The following is a 22,461-nucleotide window of genomic DNA, read 5'->3' as shown; positions in this document are numbered from 1 at the left end:
ATTCCAAAAATATTGAAACATTCGTAAATTACAAAGATAATTTCAAGCAATATTTTCTTTTTCTCACATGGCCTTATTAATGAATTATTACAAAAAACTGATCAATTATAGAACGCATAAAGAGATAATTTAATCAAATTGCAATAGTAGCTGATTACATGCTATTAATATAACAAATATTCTATTATCGATAAAAATTACATCGAATTATATCACAAACAATGAATAAATAAATAAATATAATATTTAACATACTTTCTTCAAAGTATGTTGAATTTGTTCGTATTTGTCGATGGCACATAACTAATGCTACTGTTATTTAAAAAGGCTACATGCTTCGTGATTGGCCAATATTTTTTTATTAATAATTTATTAATAAAGGCAACAAAAATTTTTTCAAAGAAAAATGTTGCTTAAAATTACTTCAGGAATCTTCAGTTAGATATGTTTCAACATTTTTAGGTGTGTATATAAATTCCTGTATAATTTCTACACATTAAAAATTAAGATATATGTAATTTAAAAAAAAAATGTGTTTGATATTTTATGGTTGCGCGCCAAGAGCAAAATATACAAAAAAAATAAATAGAAGAAAAACAGAGATCATTTTATTTAATTTCAATTATAAAAAATCCAATAAAAACAACACACAAAAAAGCATATATATATATATATATATTATATCTTATCTATAATTCTATTAAATATTTTTGAAAATATTAAATATTTTCGCTTATGATAAAATTAATATTAAAACACATGTAATGTCTCTATTTTATTATATATAACATGGTTTTCAACATGGTTTTGTAAACTCTTCTATGTTTGCAGTAATCAATGCACGTATCCATAGTAATAGTGGATATGTATAAAAATAATAATTAATAAAATAATTAATTAAATTATATTTTTAACTTATAACATTTTAATTAACAAATTATTTATAATTAAATAGAATAAATAAAAAAAATTCTATTGCAATGTTCAGTATTATTTTCATTTTATTATTAACCAAATTTTATAGCACATATTGTGAAGATTTTGATATTGATACAAATGGATATATTGTTTATTGTCCTTGTATGGGTAAGATATAGATTTTTTTTAGATTTTAAATAATTAATTATAATAATTTAATAATAATTAATTACAGAAAATGATTAAAAAAATAATAATTCGTTAAAATTATAAATTTATTTATAATTTGTAGGACGATTTGGAAATCAAGCAGATCATTTTTTAGGCGCTTTAGGATTTGCAAAAGCGCTAAATCGTACTTTAGTTTTACCACCATGGGTTGAATACAGAACTGGAGAAACTAGATCTGTTTGTAAAAAATAATATTTAATATTTTATAAAATATGAATAATTTTATCCATATTTTTTACAGATACAAGTCCCATTTGACACATATTTTAATGTTTCACAAGTTCAATACTATCATAAAGCATTATTAATGGAAGATTTTATACAAGATATTGCACCAAGAATATGGCAGCCTAAGGAAAGAGTATGTAAGTTTTAAATGTTAAGTTTAAAAATAAAATAAATTTAACATATTGTTTTCCTTAGCTTTCTGTTATTCTGCACGTGGAAAAGGAGATTCATGTAATGCTAAAGATGGAAATCCATTTGGCCCATTTTGGGATACATATAATATAGATTTTGTTAAATCAGAATTTTATGGTCCTCTTCATTATGATGTTTATCATACAGATATGGCAATACAATGGAAAAAACAATATCCTGCTTTACATTGGCCAGTATTAGCATTTACAGGTGCACCTGCAAGTTTTCCTGTTCAATTAGAAAATAAGAGATTACATAAATATGTGGAATGGAATATAGATATGTTAAATAAAGCAAAAACATTTATAAAACAAAAATTACCAAAAGGAGCATTTGTAGGAATTCATTTACGTAATGGAATTGATTGGGTATTTATTTTATAAATATTCAAAATATATTTTGAATATATTATAAATTTTAAAAAGTAATTTATATTCTATAGGTTCGTGCTTGTGAATTTATATCCAGCACACCAAATCTTTTTGCTGCTCCACAATGTCTTGGATATCGAAACGAACGTGGTAAAGCAACTTCTGCTATGTGTTTACCATCATTTGATTTAATAGTGCGTCATCTAAAACGAGTTATTCGCAATGGTAGTAATATCAAATCAGTATTTGTAGCTTCTGATAATAATTATATGATTGAAGAACTTACTAAAGCCTTAACACGAATGGAAGTAAGATATTAGTTAATAAAATTAATTAATTTAATAATTAGTTAATATAAAAATATTTAAAAGCAGTTAATTTTTATTTTGGATATAAACATTCAACATTTATTACAGGTTCCAGTTTTTAAACAAGACCCACCAGCCTCACCTCACTTAGATTTAACTATTCTTGGAAGAGCAAATTATTTTATAGGAAATTGTATATCTTCCTTCTCAGCTTTTGTTGCAAGAGAAAGAGAAATTAAAGGGTATCCTACATTTTTTTGGGGTTTTCCCTCAGAAAGATCTTCATCTTATATTATACATGAAGAATTGTAATGTAATTTTTAATTACTTTCATTTATTCTTTATACACTCCATTTTTATTTATTCAACAAGAATAAAATTTTAAATAATTTATTTAAATTATTTACAATTTTTACATGAATCATTTTTCATATATTATAGATAGCAAAAAACTTCTACATATATTATTTTATATTATATTTTATATTATATATATATTATATATTATATTTTATATTTTATTAAAGAAATTATATAAAATTACATTTTTTTCAAAAATAATATTTTTATAATAATGAAACGATAAAATAAAAATATATGTATATAAATGTTAACAATGTCAACATAGTTAATTAATATTTAGTTTTTAATATTTAGTTAATTAATATTTAGTTTTCTTATGTTGAACATGCAACATTTTCAAAGAATTTATAAATTTTTTAAAATTAATGTTTTGAAAATAATGATTTGAAAAAAAAATAATAAGATATTAATATAAAAATATAAAATAAATATGAAAAAATTTAAAATTAGTCGATAGAAATTAATATAACATAATATAACATTTATAGTTTTCAGAAACAATTGAATGATAACATATAAAAAATGCAATTTCATAGAATATCTAGAATATATAAATTATTACATTTCTAAATGTCAATAAATATAAATATATATTATTTAGTGAATAAAGTTTTAATTGTTTTTTTATAAATTATAAAATAACGATTAAAATTTGTATTTTTTATATTTTTGAACAAATTATTATCATATAAGATAGAAAAATTTTAATTAAATCAAATTATAAAATATGATAAATTGATAATATGATAACCTACATTTTTATAATAAATAATTTTAAATACTACTTAAAATTAAATAAAATAAAATATTGTAATTAAATATATAAAATATAATAAATTTATATATGGAATTATATTGGTTTAATAATCTTATAAATTTAATTAATACATAATATTAAAAGCAATATATTATTAAAATAAAATTACAATATACTCTATATTTTTATAGTTTAATTTTTAAAATATATTATCATCAAATATAATATTATAATGATAACAATTAAATTTATTAATGTTATTAAATCGAAAAGAAAAATTTAATAGTATATTTATTTTAATTTTATTATTATTATGATATTTATTTATTTTTCTAATAAAAGGAGTAGAAAAAATACATATTTTATCATTTATCATTATTTAAAATTACCACTTTTTCATATAGTGCCGATACTTGCTAGAAGATATCGTGCAAGTCGTATGAACATAAAATATATGTAAAGTGTTCAGTGACAATTTACGATATATTCGAACAAAATCTTAATACTTTATATTAATATTATTTTATTATAAATTATTATTAAAAGATTAAATTTTTTGGATAAATAAACTAATTTAAACATTAGTAACTTTTTTTAATTTAATCGCGAAAAATGGCTGATCCTAAATATGCTGATTTACCTGGAATTGTAAGTATTTCATATAATGTCAAAATTATATTGATGTAACTTTATTATATATATATATATATTTATTATTATATTATACATACATGTATATATATGTATATAATTTAATACAAAATGAACACAGAATTTATCAAATATAAAATTTCAATAAAAATGAAATAAAGATTTGGTATAATTTTATTTAATATTCTATAATTATGTTGCATTGAATGTACATGATATTTTGATATTTTTATTGTATTTATAGGCATATGATCAAGTTGATGTTTATGAAACTACTGATTTACCAGAATCAGAACAATTTCAACTTTATCCTGAGGTATAATATTATATGTATTATGTGTATTATGTGAAGATTATTTATAATATATTTATTATATGTTACATTATTTAATAGTATGAATATTTATATTTTTAGGATGAAACAGATTCTATAGAAAAGTTACATATTAGTGCCACAGAAGCATTTAATAAATTTAAAAATAAACATGTTATCAGCAAAGGAGTTGATTTTTCAGATCGAGTATCACTCAAACCAAGAACTGGCTATAAGTAAATTTTTTTCGGTAAATAAATATAAAAAATAAATTGTATATATTGAAAGATATAAATTTTAGATTTGGAGATTGGGAATTACCTGGAGAAGGAGAAAAAGAAACCCTTATTCAAAAATATCAGCGTTTACAATGTGAAATTAAAGAATTATATGAAGAAGTGAATGATTTAAAAGTATTTAATTTATTTGTTTTTATTTATTTATTTATTTAATTTATTATTTTATTTAATAAAAAAAATATATATATTTCACTTTTACTTATGAAATAGGAAAAAATGGGAGAAGATGAAGTAAAATCTGTTGCTGGTGTGATTTCTCAAGTACAACTTCTAGAAAAACAATTAGATTCCTTAAAATTAGAAGAATGTCTTGGAGCTGATCTTGTTGCTACTCTGTCTGATCCACAAGGCACAAGAATGAAGTAAGTTTATGTTATAATAATGAAATATTGAATGAAAATTTTTATTAATGAATATTTTAGACAATTGATATCACAAATAGAAGCATTCAAGCAAACTAGTATTCTTACTTCTGATACTGATTCAAAAGTGCAAAATATAAAAGATGATAAAACTAATAAAACAGAACCTGGTGTACTCAAGTATCAGATGATGTATCTTCCAGAAAAAGCAAGAATGCAAGAAGCAGCAAGAATTGCATTACTTGAACAAAGGCTTTGCAATTTAGAAAGTGTCATTGGAACAACTAGTGATAAACTTTCCAAATTTTCACAGGTATATGATGTGATTATTTTTTACATAATTATAATAATTTAATATTATATAAACAATAAATTTTTTTATAGAATCTCAAAGGTCAAGGAGTAATGGAAGCTCTTCAAGAATTAGGAGCAAAAGCTGCATTACTAGATACTTACCAATTAGATATAATTGAAAGTCGATTAGCTACACTAATTCATAGGATGGATAATATTGCACAGAAAAAAACTGCACTAACATTAGATTCAGAACAAGAACAAAAAGTAAGTTATTTTTTTTTTAAATAGTTAAATAATAATTTATGTAAAATTTTGAAATTAGAAATCCAATAAAATTTATTAAAATCGAATTTTGTTTTTAGATTTCAGAAATGTATGATATCATGAAACAGACAGAAACTATGTCACAAATTTTACCACAAACTGTAAATCGAATGTTGGCTTTAAATACCATTCACCAACAAGGTATCTAAATATGAGAAAAACTTTACATATATTTTTGTTTTAAAAATATATATTATTTTTTCAATATATTTCTTTTTAGCTGCTACATTTAATAAATCTTTAATACGTTTAGAAGAATTACAATCACAAATAACATCCGATTTGGAGAGTAATAAATCTCTTTTAAAAGGAGTTCAAGAAAGCTTTGCATCAAATTTAGAAATTATAAAAAATAATATAGAATCATTAGATGAACGTATTAAAAAACTTAACAAGTGATAATTTATAAAAATATGAAATATGAAATTTTCGTTACGATGCTTCAATTTTTTTAGTATATATTTATTAAATTATGTTATTTACTAATATATATTTTCTAAATGTATTTTTAAATTATTCATTTAATATACACCATCATATATTATATTCTTAAAATATTTTTATCAGAATCTTTTAAATTATTTTTTAAAAATATTTTTTTTAAAAATAATATAAATTAAGTATCTTTGTATTCTCGTAGTAAGATGGCTAATTCATTAATGTATACATTATAAATTAAAAATAAATTAGAATCATGCTTTTTTCAAGTATATATATAAAAAGATTAAAATTGTTTTTTCATTCTGGAGTAGGAGAATAAATGGGAATTATTACATTTAAAATATTTGTAAATTTTATATTTATTTAAATTTAATTAAAACCGTAATTTTTGGAAGAACCATTTGTTTTTACCAGATTTGTACCTAAAAATAAATTATAAAATTAAGTTAATTTATAAAATACAATAAATATTAAAAAATTAATATAAATATATATACTTTTCTTCAAATTTAACACGAGTTTGAAATCGTATCTTCTTGCGTTTCATTGGATCTTTAAGATCTTTAGGTGTTACTTTATCCCAATGTAAATCTACAGTATATCTTGTTGGCATCAAATGATTATAATTTAATACCTACAATTGTATATATTTAAATTATATTTACAATAAATATATTAGTACATCAAAATATAATGTAACAAAAAATATTTAATATAACCAAAAAAAAAAATTATATTAACAATTAATAAGAAAAGTTTAAAGATATTAAATAATTATTGATTTTTTCAATTTTCAATAATAATTTATAAAACTTACTTTCACAAATGGTTTGATCTTAGAACGTTTGTGAATCTTTGCTTTACCCATTCTTTTGTGTACTTTACGTGGATATCGATCAATACCAGCTACCATTGCATGTCCATATTGTTTTTCTGTAGTTCCATCATCATAGTTACGCATGATGATAGCTTTTCTTCCAGCATATCGGCCACTAAGGACCAATACGACTTTTCCTGTTTTCATAATCTTCACCATTTTGAAGATATCTAAATATGACAAAGATATGATAAGAAAATAAAAAATTAATTTAAAAATTATAATATAAATGTTTTATTATGAAACTCATATGTAATAATTTATATTATATTATTAATTTTTTTTTTAGCAAAATCTGTTTAACACAGATAAAATCATAATTGTAAACACATATCACATAACTTCTTCTTTATCACAAATACTAAAAAATAAAAAAATAAATTTACACAAAATTAATATTCTTAAAATTTTAATTTTTTGATATTCTTAAAATTTAAATAATTATTTTAATTTTAATTTAATATAAACAAAATTTTAAAAATATATATCAATATATTCTCTTACAAGAATAAATTATTATTATTAAAATTGTAAAATTGGAAAAATCATTGCTATTCCAAAAATATCGGAATAAACAATATTAAGACCAACATTATATATACAAATAAATTATTTTTCTATTTCCCGATGTTTTTGGATTAGTTTCTGTAATGACAAGCACTACACACCTCACAGTTTTTCACACCGAAAAAAAGGAAGTTAACCTAACTTTCAATTGCTTATCCGTTCAATATTTAAAATTCAACCTACAGATGTCGTATTATTACATCCGGTAATATTTAATGATAACCAATCCTAAGTCGCGATTTAAATGATATTTAATAAAATTATTTTTTAATAAAAAATTTTCGTTTAAATCAATTTTGTACAAAATAATACAAACATCTTTATTTATTTTTTACAATATGAATTAATTAATTTTTAAAAAATTAACGAAGTAGATTTGCGTATTTCCAAATCAGAAGCAATCACGAATCAGAAACAGCATTGTTTGTGCGAAAACGAGTATATACAATCGTTACCAAATATCTAAACTTTTCGAGAGTTCGAGAATAATTCCGATGATTTTCTCGATACATCGAAATGATTGGTGGACATAAGTAGCTTCCTGCTCGCTTGTATCTTGCACGAGGGATGTTAATAGGCATTATTTTACTCTTATCGTAGAACTTTTTTTAAATACAATTTGTCAACGGATTGAATCACTTGGAAAGACTGATATTGTTAGTATTGTGTAGTAATTGTGAACACAATAAGTTAGCGTAATGGCATTAAACCCCCAATATGAAGTTATCGGAAAGGGTTTCGTACAACAGTATTATGCGATGTTTGACGATCCTGCTCAAAGACCAAATTTAATAAATATGTATAATGTAAGTTTTTATTTAACGTAAATATAATCATATTTTTTATATTATATTTATTTAATTGTTATATTCATAGACCGAGTCATCTTTTATGACATTTGAGGGTTTGCAAATACAAGGTGCTATTAAAATCATGGAAAAACTAACTGTAAGTATTTTATGGAAGAAATATATATACATATAATTTTATTATATTAATATATTATATATATTATAAATATTATTTTTTCCAATATATTTTATATAAATAATTGTACTATTAAATATTAAATAAATATAAATGTATTATATTAAATAATTATGTTGTTTATAAAAAGATTATATGAAACACAAGAAAAATAAATATAGTATTTTTAATATTTTTTATTATATTGATTATTATTTTATTATTAATTTTTAATTTTCAGAGTTTAACATTTCAAAAAATAAATCGGATAATAACTGCTATTGATTCACAACCAATGTTTGATGGTGGCGTACTCATTAATGTTTTAGGAAGGTTGCAGGTAAAGAAAATAGCTTTTTTTATAATATAATTATAATATAAAAATATAAAAGTTTTGACATAAGTAGTATAATATTTATATATGTTAATAGTAAATATTATACATAAAAGAATTTTATAATTCAATATGTGCAGAAATTTTATTCCAATTAGTTCAGTAATTTAACTTTTTTTATTATTCCTATTTAATATATAATACAATACGCTTTCAAAAATAAAAATACATTTGGCCTAATATTTTCTTTTTAAATTCTTTGATTGCATTTATTTCTATTCGTCCACATATTGTATTTTATTGGCTGGACATGTTACACAAATGTGTACTGTACTGCCTTACATTTTTTGTGCTGCCATATGAAGATAGAGATTGAGCTATGACTAATGTCCAGCAACAATCTCTCTATATACCTCCGCAAAGAAGATGAAATAAGAAAATTCAGTCAGTGATTGTTGATGATTGGGCAGACTGATGAGGATCAGCCCCATGCATACATCCAGACATTTGTCCTGAAGCCAATTGGTACCAGCTTTTACGTGCAGCATGACATCTTCAGACTTGCTCTGCATAACACGGTTTAGGCGTCAGGTATTATTATTCCATTGATCTTCGTATCATGGTACAGGCAAGCTTGATACTAATTCTTAGTGTCTAAAGCTGCTTAATGTTTGTCAATATGCTTTTTTATTATTAATTTTAATTTTATTATATATTATTTGCAACATTGCTTTATTTTTGCTGTAATTTAAGATTTAAAAAAAATAATTTTTGCATTTACTAATATTACTATATAATAATTTGACAAACATGGAGATTTAAAGTAATTTTGTAATATAATGGAAGTATTTACTGCATTTTAAAGTTTATTATTATATTATATTTAAATTTAATAAAATTTTTTAATTTTATTAATTCAATATTTGCATGTACTATTTAATTAATTATACTTTGATAAATTATCTAATAAAGATGATAGTAAAGAGAAAACTTTAAATTGCTGAACTGATAGGAATAAAATTTATTTTTTCTATATTTAGTAAAAATTTAATGACTTATTATTTAATAATAATTCATATTAAGATTAATCATTATGATTAATTTGTTTTATAAAAATAATTTTAAATTTACATTTTTATTATATAATATGGTTATTATATATATTTTTTAATATAATAGAAATTTTATAATAATTAATTTTTAAAATTATTTATGGACATATAATAGAATATTTATATTACTGTAAAAAAAAATATAAAATAATTTTTTTATATAAAATTTTATTGTATGGTAAGTTTATCATTATATTATATATCTTTTTTATTTTTATTATTGTTCTTAAAATATTATGCATTTTTTGCATGATTAATAATAAAGTTATTAATTATTTTAATAATTATTTAATTTAATTGATTATTTTAATAATGATAATATTAATAATACCAATATAATAAGTTTAAATATATAATAAGTTTTTATATAAAATAAATTTGATTTTTATATTAATATTTACTAAGATTTATGCAAAATATATAAATAACAAAAAAAATATAATTTTTAAATATATTTATATTATTAACATATGTTATAAGTAATATATTTCTAATTTGTTGTAGGCAGATGAAGATCCACCACATGCCTTCTCACAGATCTTTGTGTTGAAGCCACTGGGGAACTCGTTTTTCTGTCAACATGACATCTTTCGTCTTGGCATTCATGATAGTGTATGAAGAGAAATGTCTGCAAGTTTATCACAGTTAATATAGCAGACAGGTATCTGAGCTATGGACTCCACAGATTAAAATAAGTGAGCTACTTTTTCCTTAATCCTTTGTCATCACATATTATTCCATTCTTTCTAGATATTGCAATTTTTATATGAAAAACATTTGCTTATATCTTGGCCATGAAACAAAAAGAGAGCATTAAAAATAAATACAGTTTAATAATTTTCTTGCTTTTCTCTTTTTTTAAGACACCTGTTAATTATATGTTTATAATATAATATTACAATTTAATACAGCACGATATAATGTTTGATTTTAATGGTTAATTATTAAGCTTCAAATTGTATTGTTACATATTTTATCTCCTCATACTGTGTGTATTTTTGTAAAACAAATATTGGCCATTAAATACAACACATAAAATTAATATAATGGTAGTTTCTATTTTAAAAATATTTTAATTTAATAAGAATTTAAAATATATTTAAAATTTCTAGAAAGAAATTTATATACATAATTGTATTTTATTTCAATTATATAAATTATATTTTTATAAATTGCCACGTTTAGCTTGTTCCATTTCAATAGCTTCAAAGAGTGCTTGGAAATTTCCAGCTCCAAATCCCTGAAACAAAAATAATTATAATTTTTATTGTTATCTGAATTTAAATAATTATATTAATACCTACATTATGATTATGTCTTTGAATAATTTCTATAAAAAGAGTTGGTCGATCTTGCATATTTTTGGTAAATATTTGTAAAAGATAGCCATTTTCATCATAATCAATTAAAATTTTTAATTTCTGAAAATATAATTGAAAATAAATATTAACAAATCTTTACTAAATTTATTTTATGATTTTGTATTTAATATTTATACCTGAAGTATATTAAGATCTTCCAAAATTTTTATACCATTAGTTTTCAAACGATTTCTTAACATATCATAATAAGTATCTGGAACATCCAAGAATTCCATTCCTCGAGCTCGCAAGTTTTCTATCTGTAAAGTAACAAAAATTTTTTATTTTAAAATTTTATAAAAATTTATTATTAAGAATATAATTTACAGCTGTAATTATATCATTTGTATTAAGAGCTATATGTTGCACTCCTGCTCCTCCATAATATTCAACATATTCTTGAATTTGCGAACGTTTTTTGCCAGGAGCAGGTTCGTTTATAGGCATTTTTACAGTTTCTTCCCAGTTCGTCATTACGATAGAACGCAGAGCTGAATATTCTGTATGCAATTGAGTATCGTCTACTGACCAAAATCGATGAAATTGCAAACATCGTTCATACCTAAAATGATATAATAAAAATTTTACATAACAAATATAATCGTATAGATTATATCTATACGATTTTCTTAAATTTGTTTCGTATACCATTTTGCTACTGGTTCCATTTGTTTATCAGGTTGGTTACCAACAACGTGATCCACGAAATTTAATCCTACTTTTGGTCTAAATAATAAAAGAATAGTTATTAAATATTTCATAATATTATACAATATTATCAAAGAATAATGTGATTATTCTGTGGGATTTAAATTACATACAAATTTTTTGAAAATAGATCTTCTGATGATTTCTGAAATCCTGGCAAAAAAAATCCTTTATACTTCGATCGATCTATTAGTGTATGATATGTGTTTCCGTACTAATAAAAAAGTGAATAATTTTATTGAAATATTATTTTTATTTCATGATATTATGTATCTACTTACAGTTTTTATAGTAGCAAATTTTACAATACCATATTTATCGTTTTCTTCCCATATGTCTTTTACTATTACGGCTCCTCTTTCTTTTGCGATCTAAAAAAATTATAATTTTTCATTTCGTATTTTTTCAAAAAAATTTATGATTTTAACTTACTTTTACAATGATATCTATATTTTCAACATTGAAAGCAATATCACGAACACCATCTCCATGTCGAGAAAGATAGCTTCCCATTTCTTCATTATCAGGTTCATAGGCTGATTCAAAAATAAAAATAATCTATAAATGAAAAATATTCTTTATTTTTTTCTAATAGAAAATAATTATAAACATTATTTATAATTATATGCAAATATCTAAAAAATCATTTTTATTTCAATAAAATAGAAAATTTGTATAATTAATTTTTCTAAAGACAATAATTCATATCTCATATTAATCTTTTAAATCAAATGAGTTTTTATTCAGAATAAAAAATTATTTTATATATTAATTTATGAAATACTATTTTATGAAAGTTAATAAGCTGCAATAAAAATTTGTTTAGCAAATTTACCTGATTTTGTTTAATAACATGTGATGCCACGCGCCTAGAACCAGTTTCTAAACCTCGGTAACCTAACGGTTCAAAACCCAATCTATTACAATAATAGCTAGCTGCCTAAATAACAAATGAATTTAAAAATAAATTTATAATATCATTTTAAATATCATAATTATATTCAAAATATATAATATATATTATATTTATTATTTTAGATTAATATCTATATTTTAACAATTAATTGAATAAAGCATTAATTATCTTAACAAATTTTAATTAATGATTTATATTTAAATAAATGTTAATAATTTATTTCTTTTTATGTAAGAATATATAATAAAATTAAAAATATCTTAAAATGAAAGCATTTCATATTATAATAAAAAAATATTAATCCTGAACAAGTATTTATTTTATAAATTCCATGATTTTATTAATTCAATGAATTATTCAATAAAAATATTTTGTTTAATAAAATGGTATTTAATTGTAATTACCTGTTTTGCATTTCCAACCCAGAATTTAAGATGATCGAAGGATATAAATTTTCCACCTAAAGGCTGAAAATGAAGAATTATACATTAATAATACATTATTTTTTTATTTAAAATATTCCTGTTATAATTACCTTCGGTCCTTTATTTGTATATGTAGTCTAAAAAAAAAATAATAATAATAATATACATTATCAATTTATTATATATATTATTATAATACTATTAATAATAATATTAATTAAATATAGTATAATGATTAAATTCATTTTTATAGAATTTTATTCTTTTATAACAAATTAATAAATAACATTCATACCATTTTTAATACTTCAAAAGAGTTAGAACGAGGTAGTTACTGATTTTTTTTAAATAGTTCTTAATCACAAGTACGTCTTGCTTAAATATAAGCGCGTCAAAGTCAGCGATCGATATTCTAATCGTTGATTGGTTGATCTCGGAGGCTTATTTGTCTCGCATTCTTTTAGAAATTGTGAAATATAAATCAATCGTATAATATTATCGTTAATGAACAGGTTTTTCAAGATTATTATGATCATTCGATATTTCCATGATGGGCTCGCCCGGAATTTTTATCATTTCTTTCAATAACATTTATCAATTTATTTTTTAAAAAAATTTTTATTTATTTTTAATTTTCATTTACATTATTTAATTTATTATAAAGATACTAAAGAAATAAATAAATATTATTTAATATTTTATAAAATTTTTTCAAAAAATATAATTTCTTAAATTTTTGAAAAAGTACAATTATGAAATATTATATTTCAATATTTTTTGTATTATATTTTTGTATTATATTTTTTCACAATAGCAATTAATAAGTTAAATATATTATAATAATCACTATTGTAAATATTTTCTTTTTATTGTTCTATATTTCACATATTAAGATTTTATATTTATATATAAAATATAAATTATTGTATTTATAATAAAAAAATAATATAAATTATTAGTACATTAATTTTTTTGTTTAAAAAAATTAGATAAATTCAATTTTTTCTTTTACATATTAAGTATATTAATATATATATTTAATACAGTAAAACCACAATAAAATATTTGTTAGTATCATTATAAATATTAAATATTCAAGAAATAGCTTTTCAGAAAAAAATTTTTCAATAATAAAGATTTAAAATGTCTCAATCTTTTCGTTCAAAATTTTCCATTCATGGAGGCTCGTCATTTTATATGATAATAAAACTTGACTAGTTGTGCGTCAACAATATAAATTTTAATTTAAAAATTCTATTTAATATAAATGAGCAGATAAAACGTGTTAAACGCGTGATATAGACAAGTTAATAAACCGGTAAAACTAGGAGGCTCGCCTCGATTCATTTTCATTTATTGCCTAGGTTAATAGAAAAAAATAATAGAATAATTTCAGGATATATAATCAATATATTTATAACAAACTTATATGACTTTAAATTTACTTTCATTTAAAATAATATCATAATTAATGATATTTAATATTTTAATTTTTTTTTTATTATATCTTTTACAATTATAAATAAATAGTTTTTTGTTTTAAAATATTAAACAATTAAAATATATGCATATAATTTAAAAGTACTTATATATTCCAATTATTTTATTGTATATTGTTAATAGAAATTTAAAAATCAATGAAATTCAAATATTATTTATTATAATCATAACTTTTATTTGATTATATTTTGATGACATTACAATATTTTGTTGTTCATGTTTTACTGTATAAATATCCTATGTTATTTGTAAACACTATATATAACTAATTATATAGTTAATTATAATTGGATGTAATTAATTTGAATTAGATTTAAATTAAAGAGTTTTATATATTAAAATCAATTTAAACTAATATATATATGTATTATCAAAGAATAATTTGGAACATTAATAGCTTCCAAATATATAATAATGACTAGATAAAATTATTATAATTACATTTAAGAGATATGTATTAAAATTTATGTAATATATATTATTATAAACAATATAAAGTATGAATTAATAATATATAAATATGTGATTAAAAATGTTATTACATTTTATATACATATAAAATTTTCACTCAAAATCAATATAATTTTTTTTAAATAAATTTCTAATTTAACTTATAAATTACAATTATAATAGATTACATAAACTTATAAATATATTTATAAAAATGTTATTATAATAAAAAGAATTTAATTTTTACATTTAATAAATATTATTAGATATTAATGAAAAATAATTATTAGATGCTAATAATCATTATTAAGTTTTTATGATTAACTTTTTTTATGATTAAAGAATTACATTCATTATTTATAACATTTTTGTTAACATATATTATATATTATATATAGTATATTATATATTTTTTAATAATGTTGTTTAATTTATTTATACTAAATTTAAAAATTATATTATTTATAAATTGTATAAATAAATAAACGCTTTTTATATTTATATACAAAGAATTAATTATATGTTTATAATACATACGATATAAATTTATACAATACTGAAGTGTTAAAAAGTTAAGTAAGTAACAATTAATTACTTATTCCTATTTATAATAAAAATCTTTATCTATAATAATATCATTTTAAATTGATAAATAAATTATATTTAATACTAAATATTACTTAATTTGGATATAGTACAATACAATATCAGAATTTTTTGTGTTCTATCTAAGATATTAAAAGCTTAGATTTGGAAAAGCTATCTAAACATGCTTTTAAAATTGTATTGCATTTCTAAAGAATTTTTATCTAGTTTTGAAACCATACATGATAAAAATTTTTATTTTTAAAGTATATATTGTATATTTCTACTACATTTATATTTATGATATAAAACTTTATATATATAATATATATAACTTTAATATATAATATATTTATAATATATATATTGCATGAATTTATTTACTAATTTAATAATTTTATTTAACAAAATAAAAAAAATTTATTTTTATGATAAAATCAATGATAAATTTATTGAATGTGTGAATGAGTGAATTGGATAAATATTTTTAATGAAATATTTAATATTTCATATTAAAATATATTATTTATAATCATGAAAATAGCAGTGTTTTATTATGGTCAGTATGGTATGGTCAGTATATATATATATATATGAATGATATAAAAATTCTTTGATTACAGCCAATTCTTAAATTATTATTAATCAATGTAATATTAGAAAAATATGTGTAGAAAATTTGGTAATATTTTTTTCTATCAATATGTAATACTTTGTTTATCATAAAAGTATTTTTCGATTAAATTAATGACATATTTAATCATTCTTAATCATCTTGAAAAGAGATATGAAAATTTGAATTGTTTGATAAGATTGTGGATGTATTAAATAAATATAATAGTAATATTAAATAAATATAATACTAAATATATATATATATATATATTAAAATGTATATATGATATTTATATATGATTATTCGAAAATTGTTATAATTAATAAGAATTTAATAATTATTATGTTATTTAAATAAAAGATTTCATTCTCATTTTTAATGCTTTTGCATTACATGTAACAAGATAAAGAGAATAATATTAATTATCAAAAATATCAGAAAAATGTATCTATTATTATATGCAAATAAAATATGTATACTATTTTATATTATTAATTTGGCATGCCATATATAATAAAATATTAAATAAAAAAATTCAATCTTGAATGAGATTATGATGGAAGTATCTATGTAATTATGATTTATAATAATACAATTCCATGGTCTCTTTCTAGTCTACGTTTTGCTTTAAGAGACACAATACCCATTAAATCTGCAGGAGTTGGAAGTCCACCAGAAGTATTAGGAGCCATTGCTTGTTGATAAAATATCTCTACATTTCCACATTGATTACCATAAACAACAGTATCTTCCGTTCTAGTTAATTAATAAAATATTTCAAAATATTAATATTTCATAAAAAAATTAATGTTATATATAAATGATAATATGATAATAAATGTTATATATAATATATAAATGAAGACTTCAAATAAAGTATTGTGTAATAATAAAATATTATAATAATTAATATAATATATAATATATAAAAATAAAGTATATTTTAAATTTATATTATCATTGCTTTTTAATTTTTGTTAATAATAATATTTTTGAATAAACAAGAAAATGATCTAAAAGCAAACTGACATGTGCAAAATTATATTAAAATAAATGAACTAAATAAACTAAAATATTTAATAATTACCTGACAGTGATATCTGTAAGATTACTGGCATGTGTAAATCTATCATGAAGACAAGAAACAATGTCTAATTCAGTAACACCCCAAAGTCCAGAACGGTTTACTGTATCCCAATGAGGATCAATACTTAAAATACTATATAATTCTTTATTTTCAGTTGATGGCAAAGGCTCTAAACATTGTTGCAATCTTACTTCAAGTTTCCCTAAAGTATTCACACAAGTTTGCCACTGTAATATATATTATCATAATATGTATTAAAATTAATATATTTAAAAATTAATATATTAAATGTTAAAGAAAATAAAATATATTTACGAGAGAATGTATAAGATCAGGATTATTAGCAGTTCCATTTTCCATTAACAATACCAATACCATGTTATGATGTCCACAGAGAAATAATTCTGTTTTTTCAAGACAAACATCATTCTTGGAAGTAGTTATCCAATCTTCTTCCAATTCATCTTCATCATCACTACCAGTTTCTTTATTAACTGCTTCCAATTTTTGTTTAATCATTTGATTTGTTGCTGTCGAAAAGCCAGATAAATCGCGAAATTCGCTAGGAGTTGTTTCTCTACTACAAAAACCACTAGTTCTTTCATCAGCAAGTAAACTAAGTTTAGACATAAGAGGAGTTAATTGTAAACCATCCAGTTTTTTTTTTTGAAGAAAATCATATACGTTACCACATTCTGTTGCTGATTTTCGTCTATCATCATTTTCAGTAATATTAAGTGGTTTCAAAGGAAGACTCATCGATCTACGATAAGTTTCTTGTTTTACTTTATTATCTAATTTTATATCGCGGGAATTACTTGATTTTTCTAAATTATCATTGATTATAGTATCACAATTGTTCATTATATTTTTTGTGTTACAATTATTAGTTAAATTTGTTAAAAAATCATTACGATTAATTGTATTATTTCGATCATCCTTCAGTTCTTCATAATGCGAAGATATGTATTGTTCGTATAAAGATTGAGATGCTGGTAATCCATCACATCGAAATACAGGATAACATGGATCAGTAATTGTATGAAATTGTTTTTTATATAATGGTTTTTTTTGAGGAGAAGTTTCAGGAGATATACTTTGTTTTAACTGTGGCAATCCTAATCCATATGTTCTTACTGATATTCGAGTAGAGCACAAATTAGATGATTCTAAATCATGCATACTTAAGCTTTTCTTATTAAATTCTCTCCGTTTAAAAATTTTTTCTTTTGGAATAACGGTTTTTAATTTATTTAAACGTTTACATCTAAGTGCTTCCTTAACGACATCTGGAATATCATCTACATTTATCTTTATTTCTTTTTTTTCTTCCTCTATTTCATTATTTGTATCTTCGTTTGTGTTACATATTAATACAGCATTACCATGTAATACTCTATTAATATCTCTCAAAGGCGTAGAGCACACGCTAGGAGTCAAAGGATTTATACATTTAGGACGGTCTGTTTTACTTTCCTGTTTACGTTTCACTGGAGAACTATAAGCTGTTAATGGAACAGAGGATATATAGTGACTATTATCATTGTATTGTGATGAATCTAATTCTCCTTCTTCAGGTACAGTAAAAATACGAGAAGTATCTCGTTTCATCCCAGACAAAGGAGGTTCTTTATTGTTCTTAGACATGTTCTAAAAATATAATTATTATTATTCATTATTAGATAATTAATAAATACTTTATGTTTTTAAATATTGCTTACCTTTCTTTGCGATATTTTTTTAGTAACAGAATCTAAATAAGAACTGTAATATCGTTCATTATTTGCTTCTTGTGTAAGTTTTATAAATTGTTTTTGTTCTATATATACTTGTAATAACTGTACTCCCACAGGTAAATGAAATTCTGTTGATATTCTTTCTGCGGGAGCCTAAAAAAATTTTAAAAAATAATTATAAAAAATTAATTATAAAATATAAACAATTGATTTCAAAAATTTTTTTATACATTATATAAAAATTAAATTACATTAAGTCTAATATACCTTTATTCTATATGGATCAGTTATAACAATTTGTTTGGTCAATTCAGCGCTCAATTGAGTTGCAACTACTCTAAAATATTTATATTTTATGTACAATTATATATAAATTATTAAAGAAATATTTATTATCTAATTATATAATTATATTTATTTATTTATATAATTTATTTATTAGTATTTAACTTACTTGTTATTATAAAAGAGTGCACCACCTATAATACCATTAATTTCTTGAAAATATTGTAAAACTTGAATTGCTTCTAAAAATATATTACTAGCACTCTAAAAAAAATATAATACTGACTTATTATATTTATATTAACAATAAATATTTAATATAATAATACTAATATATTAATATAATTTAATATAATAATTTAAAATTTAAAAATTAATATCATATATTTTTTATATTAATTACCTTAGGAAGTTTAATAATAGGAATATTGGAAAAAAGATTGGCACTGTATTGAAGTATTGGCAAATATGTTTCAAACATTTGATAAAGTTTCTCTGTAAATTTATTCCTGTCATTATTAAATGACTCCAATATTTTATTTAAATCATAATGAAAGAATTTTAATAATGATTCTAATGTGTTCGCACGTCTTTCTAGAATCCAATCATGAATATTTCTATCAGTTCCAACTGCCTGTAAATAATAAATATAAATAATATTAAAGCAATAAAAAAAATATTATATTTTATTCATTATAAATATATATATATATATATTAATTATAAGAATTTAAATAAAGATAATTATTGTCAAATTATGTATAATATATTATATAACTTTCATATTATAATAATTATATATTGTAATTAAAATCAAATTCTTCTATGCTTATTTTAAATCATTTTTTTATTTTATAAATTATTTTTATAAATAAGTTTAATTTATTTAATTTATTAATTATAATTATATCAAGAAAAAATGTAATAATAATATACTTACAAGTATATATTGACCAAATTTCTTTAATACAAATTTCCCTCCTTGTAATGTAATTGATTTTGGATTGGAAAATGAAGTTGAAAGAAATTGATTAATAGCCATTAGTTGACCTGCTAAAGCTAACCTTTGGGTAAGAGATACCCATGCAGGATGAAAATACATAACTGCTTCTGCAGGATCGTCATCTTCTTTACAACATCGTATAGTGTCATAAACAAATACTATCATCATCTCTCTAAAAAAAAAAAAAAAAAAAAAGAAATCGAAATCAATTTATCATTTATATATTATATTAATTTATAAATAATAGTATAATTATGTAATATAAATTATAGATATAAAATGTTAAGTATAAATAAAATGATTTTGTTTTATAAATGAAATAGCTTACCCTTCTGAAATAATTGATAAAACTGTTCTATATAATTGTTTATCAATTCTATTAATTTTCATTTTTATAAAATCATAGATATAATATTAATGTCTACAACTTGTTTTAATTCTGTACATGAATAGGTCTATGAAGTAAACAATTATGAACAAAAAATTACTGATTAGCTGCACCAATAACCGATAACAAAATAAAAGAGATAAGATTACAGGTTTAGAATACATCTTTTAAATTTAGTATTGTGTACTACATATAATAAAAGAATATTATTAATATTTGAAGAAGCAATAAGTTTAATAAAAATTAAATAAAAATTGTTGAAAATAATGATTTATTCATATTTATGAAAATTATATATATTATTTTATTTATTTGTATAATATACATTGTTAGTATGCAAAATTTTTAAATTTAATCTTCACTAAATAAAAAAATATAATCATTAATAATGAAATAATATGAAGAATGTAAATGTAGCATGTTTTAAAATTAGCATGTTTTAAAACAAAAACAATATATATTTATATATATGTATGTAATATATGTATTTATATGTATCTTTATATATATTATTACATTCAACAAATATAAAAGAAATATTTATATGTTTTATTTACACTATTTTTATACTATAATATGCTAAAGATAAAACAATAAAATTATAAATAAATAACAATTATTTATAGCATACACACACACAAACATGTAAAATATCAATAATTTTTCAAAAACTACGAAGTAAATCTAAAATAAAAAAAATATATTATTTTAAATAAATAATGAAAAATAATGATTATAAATTCATTAATTAAGAAAATAAAAGTATTATAAGTGTTATAAAAAAATATAAGTACACAAATTTTTTAATTAATAATTTATAAACTCACACCAACTTAAAATTAGCATTCTCTTTGACAAAAATTAAAGATTTAAAAAGGGACATGCCGCCGAAAGATCAACCAATGAATCAGGTGTAATAGCAATACAGTTTACAGCGTGAAATAGTAAACAAAGCATTATCATTGAATTAAAGATGCACTTTCTATGCTGCTATAATTAGATAAGGCTAATGTTATGCAATATCTTCGTACTTTGCCATGGTGATTGTTTACGCTTCAATATACCGGGGTTGAGAACTTCAGTTTCAATTGTCAATTGTAATTTCAAGCTTTTTTTTTTTAAGTTTTCTTTTCTCACTTATAAAAACAAACTTAACGTTGTATTTTTTGTTTTATTCTTACTCCTTTAAGATGCTATTAAACAACACGAAAAATGCACTTCAATAGAAATGCACTTTCCTATTATATAATATAAAATCTGAGCCATAATAATCTTCATTTCCAATCACGCTGAATAGAGCCGCTCTTTTACCGCCATGCTGATATCGATCTTCCTTATACTTATATAAATGATACTCTTAGTCCTTGATCGGACTTAATGTAATTGCAACCGCGATATTTGAATTTTATTTAAACTTAATGAATTAAAATTTTATTATTACTACATTATTATTATAATTATTGTTATTATATTATTTATTTAATAATTAA

The 22,461-nt window shown here is 20.5% G+C and overlaps 6 protein-coding genes across 11 annotated transcripts; 3 read left to right on the top strand and 3 right to left on the bottom strand.

Annotated features, from left to right (window-relative positions):
• Positions 1-909: 909 nt before the first annotated feature.
• On the top strand, positions 910-2,656 carry LOC122712279 (GDP-fucose protein O-fucosyltransferase 1). The gene is made up of 6 exons (XM_043931799.1): positions 910-1,086; positions 1,211-1,326; positions 1,391-1,514; positions 1,573-1,937; positions 2,012-2,248; positions 2,357-2,656. The coding sequence occupies exons 1-6, from the start codon at positions 981-983 to the stop codon at positions 2,558-2,560; spliced, it is 1,152 nt and encodes a 383-aa protein (XP_043787734.1). The 5' UTR covers positions 910-980; the 3' UTR covers positions 2,561-2,656.
• A 1,198-nt stretch (positions 2,657-3,854) lies between these two features.
• On the top strand, positions 3,855-6,071 carry LOC122712302 (dynactin subunit 2). The gene is made up of 9 exons (XM_043931837.1): positions 3,855-4,016; positions 4,264-4,335; positions 4,435-4,568; positions 4,634-4,745; positions 4,842-4,993; positions 5,054-5,306; positions 5,378-5,554; positions 5,653-5,755; positions 5,835-6,071. Exons 1-9 carry the CDS (start codon positions 3,981-3,983, stop codon positions 6,011-6,013), a joined length of 1,218 nt encoding a protein of 405 aa, XP_043787772.1. The 5' UTR covers positions 3,855-3,980; the 3' UTR covers positions 6,014-6,071.
• Positions 6,072-6,396: 325 nt separating this feature from the next.
• On the bottom strand, positions 6,397-7,460 carry LOC122712267 (60S ribosomal protein L27). The gene is made up of 4 exons (XM_043931771.1): positions 7,437-7,460; positions 6,873-7,102; positions 6,553-6,689; positions 6,397-6,477 (listed from the first exon to the last, which is right to left on the bottom strand). Exons 2-4 carry the CDS (start codon positions 7,089-7,091, stop codon positions 6,429-6,431), a joined length of 405 nt encoding a protein of 134 aa, XP_043787706.1. The 5' UTR covers positions 7,092-7,102; positions 7,437-7,460; the 3' UTR covers positions 6,397-6,428.
• Positions 7,461-7,974: 514 nt separating this feature from the next.
• LOC122712245 (probable nuclear transport factor 2) lies at positions 7,975-10,749 on the top strand. 2 transcript variants are annotated; one of them, XM_043931726.1, is made up of 5 exons: positions 7,975-8,305; positions 8,376-8,447; positions 8,707-8,805; positions 9,270-9,390; positions 10,416-10,749. In XM_043931726.1, exons 1-4 carry the CDS (start codon positions 8,198-8,200, stop codon positions 9,381-9,383), a joined length of 393 nt encoding a protein of 130 aa, XP_043787661.1. In that variant the 5' UTR covers positions 7,975-8,197; the 3' UTR covers positions 9,384-9,390; positions 10,416-10,749. The 2 variants fall into 2 exon arrangements, with proteins under 2 accessions (XP_043787661.1, XP_043787660.1); XM_043931725.1 differs by lacking the exon at positions 9,270-9,390 and having other exon boundaries at positions 7,990-8,305.
• Positions 10,750-10,892: 143 nt separating this feature from the next.
• On the bottom strand, positions 10,893-13,952 carry LOC122712242 (4-hydroxyphenylpyruvate dioxygenase). The gene is made up of 12 exons (XM_043931724.1): positions 13,617-13,952; positions 13,432-13,458; positions 13,301-13,363; positions 12,816-12,920; positions 12,413-12,538; positions 12,262-12,351; positions 12,094-12,194; positions 11,921-11,998; positions 11,600-11,834; positions 11,410-11,532; positions 11,216-11,332; positions 10,893-11,151 (listed from the first exon to the last, which is right to left on the bottom strand). The coding sequence occupies exons 1-12, from the start codon at positions 13,617-13,619 to the stop codon at positions 11,077-11,079; spliced, it is 1,143 nt and encodes a 380-aa protein (XP_043787659.1). The 5' UTR covers positions 13,620-13,952; the 3' UTR covers positions 10,893-11,076.
• A 2,814-nt stretch (positions 13,953-16,766) lies between these two features.
• Positions 16,767-22,355, bottom strand: LOC122712241. Of its 5 annotated transcripts, none has more exons than XM_043931722.1 (10): positions 22,003-22,355; positions 20,912-20,915; positions 20,521-20,755; positions 19,984-20,214; positions 19,750-19,844; positions 19,563-19,632; positions 19,281-19,448; positions 17,875-19,209; positions 17,560-17,786; positions 16,767-17,228 (listed from the first exon to the last, which is right to left on the bottom strand). In XM_043931722.1, the coding sequence occupies exons 3-10, from the start codon at positions 20,749-20,751 to the stop codon at positions 17,054-17,056; spliced, it is 2,532 nt and encodes an 843-aa protein (XP_043787657.1). In that variant the 5' UTR covers positions 20,752-20,755; positions 20,912-20,915; positions 22,003-22,355; the 3' UTR covers positions 16,767-17,053. The 5 variants fall into 5 exon arrangements, with proteins under 5 accessions (XP_043787657.1, XP_043787658.1, XP_043787655.1 ...); XM_043931723.1 differs by lacking the exon at positions 22,003-22,355 and adding an exon at positions 21,799-21,829; XM_043931720.1 differs by lacking the exon at positions 20,912-20,915 and having other exon boundaries at positions 21,799-22,355.
• Between the last annotated feature and the right edge of the window lie 106 nt (positions 22,356-22,461).

This window comes from Apis laboriosa, unplaced genomic scaffold, assembly GCF_014066325.1.
Source record: "Apis laboriosa isolate Shangri-la unplaced genomic scaffold, ASM1406632v1 scaffold1_cov151, whole genome shotgun sequence".
NCBI lineage: Eukaryota > Metazoa > Arthropoda > Insecta > Hymenoptera > Apidae > Apis > Apis laboriosa.
This window is presented reverse-complemented; position numbering and strand designations above follow the sequence as displayed.

Excerpts from the sequence above, each read along its gene's own strand:
- LOC122712279 (XM_043931799.1), top strand. The coding sequence starts at position 981 with ATGTTCAGTATTATTTTCATTTTATTATTAACCAAATTTTATAGCACA. Across the intron at positions 1,938-2,011 it reads TACGTAATGGAATTGATTGG|GTTCGTGCTTGTGAATTTAT; the intron begins GTATTTATTTTA and ends TATATTCTATAG. Across the intron at positions 2,249-2,356 it reads AAGCCTTAACACGAATGGAA|GTTCCAGTTTTTAAACAAGA; the intron begins GTAAGATATTAG and ends CATTTATTACAG.
- LOC122712241 (XM_043931719.1), bottom strand. The coding sequence starts at position 20,973 with ATGAAAATTAATAGAATTGATAAACAATTATATAGAACAGTTTTATCA. Across the intron at positions 19,633-19,749 it reads GCACTCTTTTATAATAACAA|AGTAGTTGCAACTCAATTGA; the intron begins GTAAGTTAAATA and ends TAAATATTTTAG. Across the intron at positions 17,229-17,559 it reads CTTACAGATATCACTGTCAG|AACGGAAGATACTGTTGTTT; the intron begins GTAATTATTAAA and ends TTAATTAACTAG.
- LOC122712245 (XM_043931726.1), top strand. The coding sequence starts at position 8,198 with ATGGCATTAAACCCCCAATATGAAGTTATCGGAAAGGGTTTCGTACAA. Across the intron at positions 8,448-8,706 it reads AAATCATGGAAAAACTAACT|AGTTTAACATTTCAAAAAAT; the intron begins GTAAGTATTTTA and ends TTTAATTTTCAG. Across the intron at positions 8,806-9,269 it reads ATGTTTTAGGAAGGTTGCAG|ACTGATGAGGATCAGCCCCA; the intron begins GTAAAGAAAATA and ends ATGATTGGGCAG.
- LOC122712242 (XM_043931724.1), bottom strand. Across the intron at positions 11,999-12,093 it reads GATCTATTTTCAAAAAATTT|ACCAAAAGTAGGATTAAATT; the intron begins GTATGTAATTTA and ends TTTATTATTTAG. Across the intron at positions 11,333-11,409 it reads AAGATCTTAATATACTTCAG|AAATTAAAAATTTTAATTGA; the intron begins GTATAAATATTA and ends TTATATTTTCAG.
- LOC122712302 (XM_043931837.1), top strand. The coding sequence starts at position 3,981 with ATGGCTGATCCTAAATATGCTGATTTACCTGGAATT. Across the intron at positions 4,017-4,263 it reads ATGCTGATTTACCTGGAATT|GCATATGATCAAGTTGATGT; the intron begins GTAAGTATTTCA and ends TTGTATTTATAG. Across the intron at positions 4,569-4,633 it reads AAACCAAGAACTGGCTATAA|ATTTGGAGATTGGGAATTAC; the intron begins GTAAATTTTTTT and ends TATAAATTTTAG.
- LOC122712267 (XM_043931771.1), bottom strand. The coding sequence starts at position 7,091 with ATGGTGAAGATTATGAAAACAGGAAAAGTCGTATTGGTCCTTAGTGGC. Across the intron at positions 6,690-6,872 it reads AGATCAAACCATTTGTGAAA|GTATTAAATTATAATCATTT; the intron begins GTAAGTTTTATA and ends ATACAATTGTAG. Across the intron at positions 6,478-6,552 it reads CGTGTTAAATTTGAAGAAAA|GTACAAATCTGGTAAAAACA; the intron begins GTATATATATTT and ends ATTTATTTTTAG.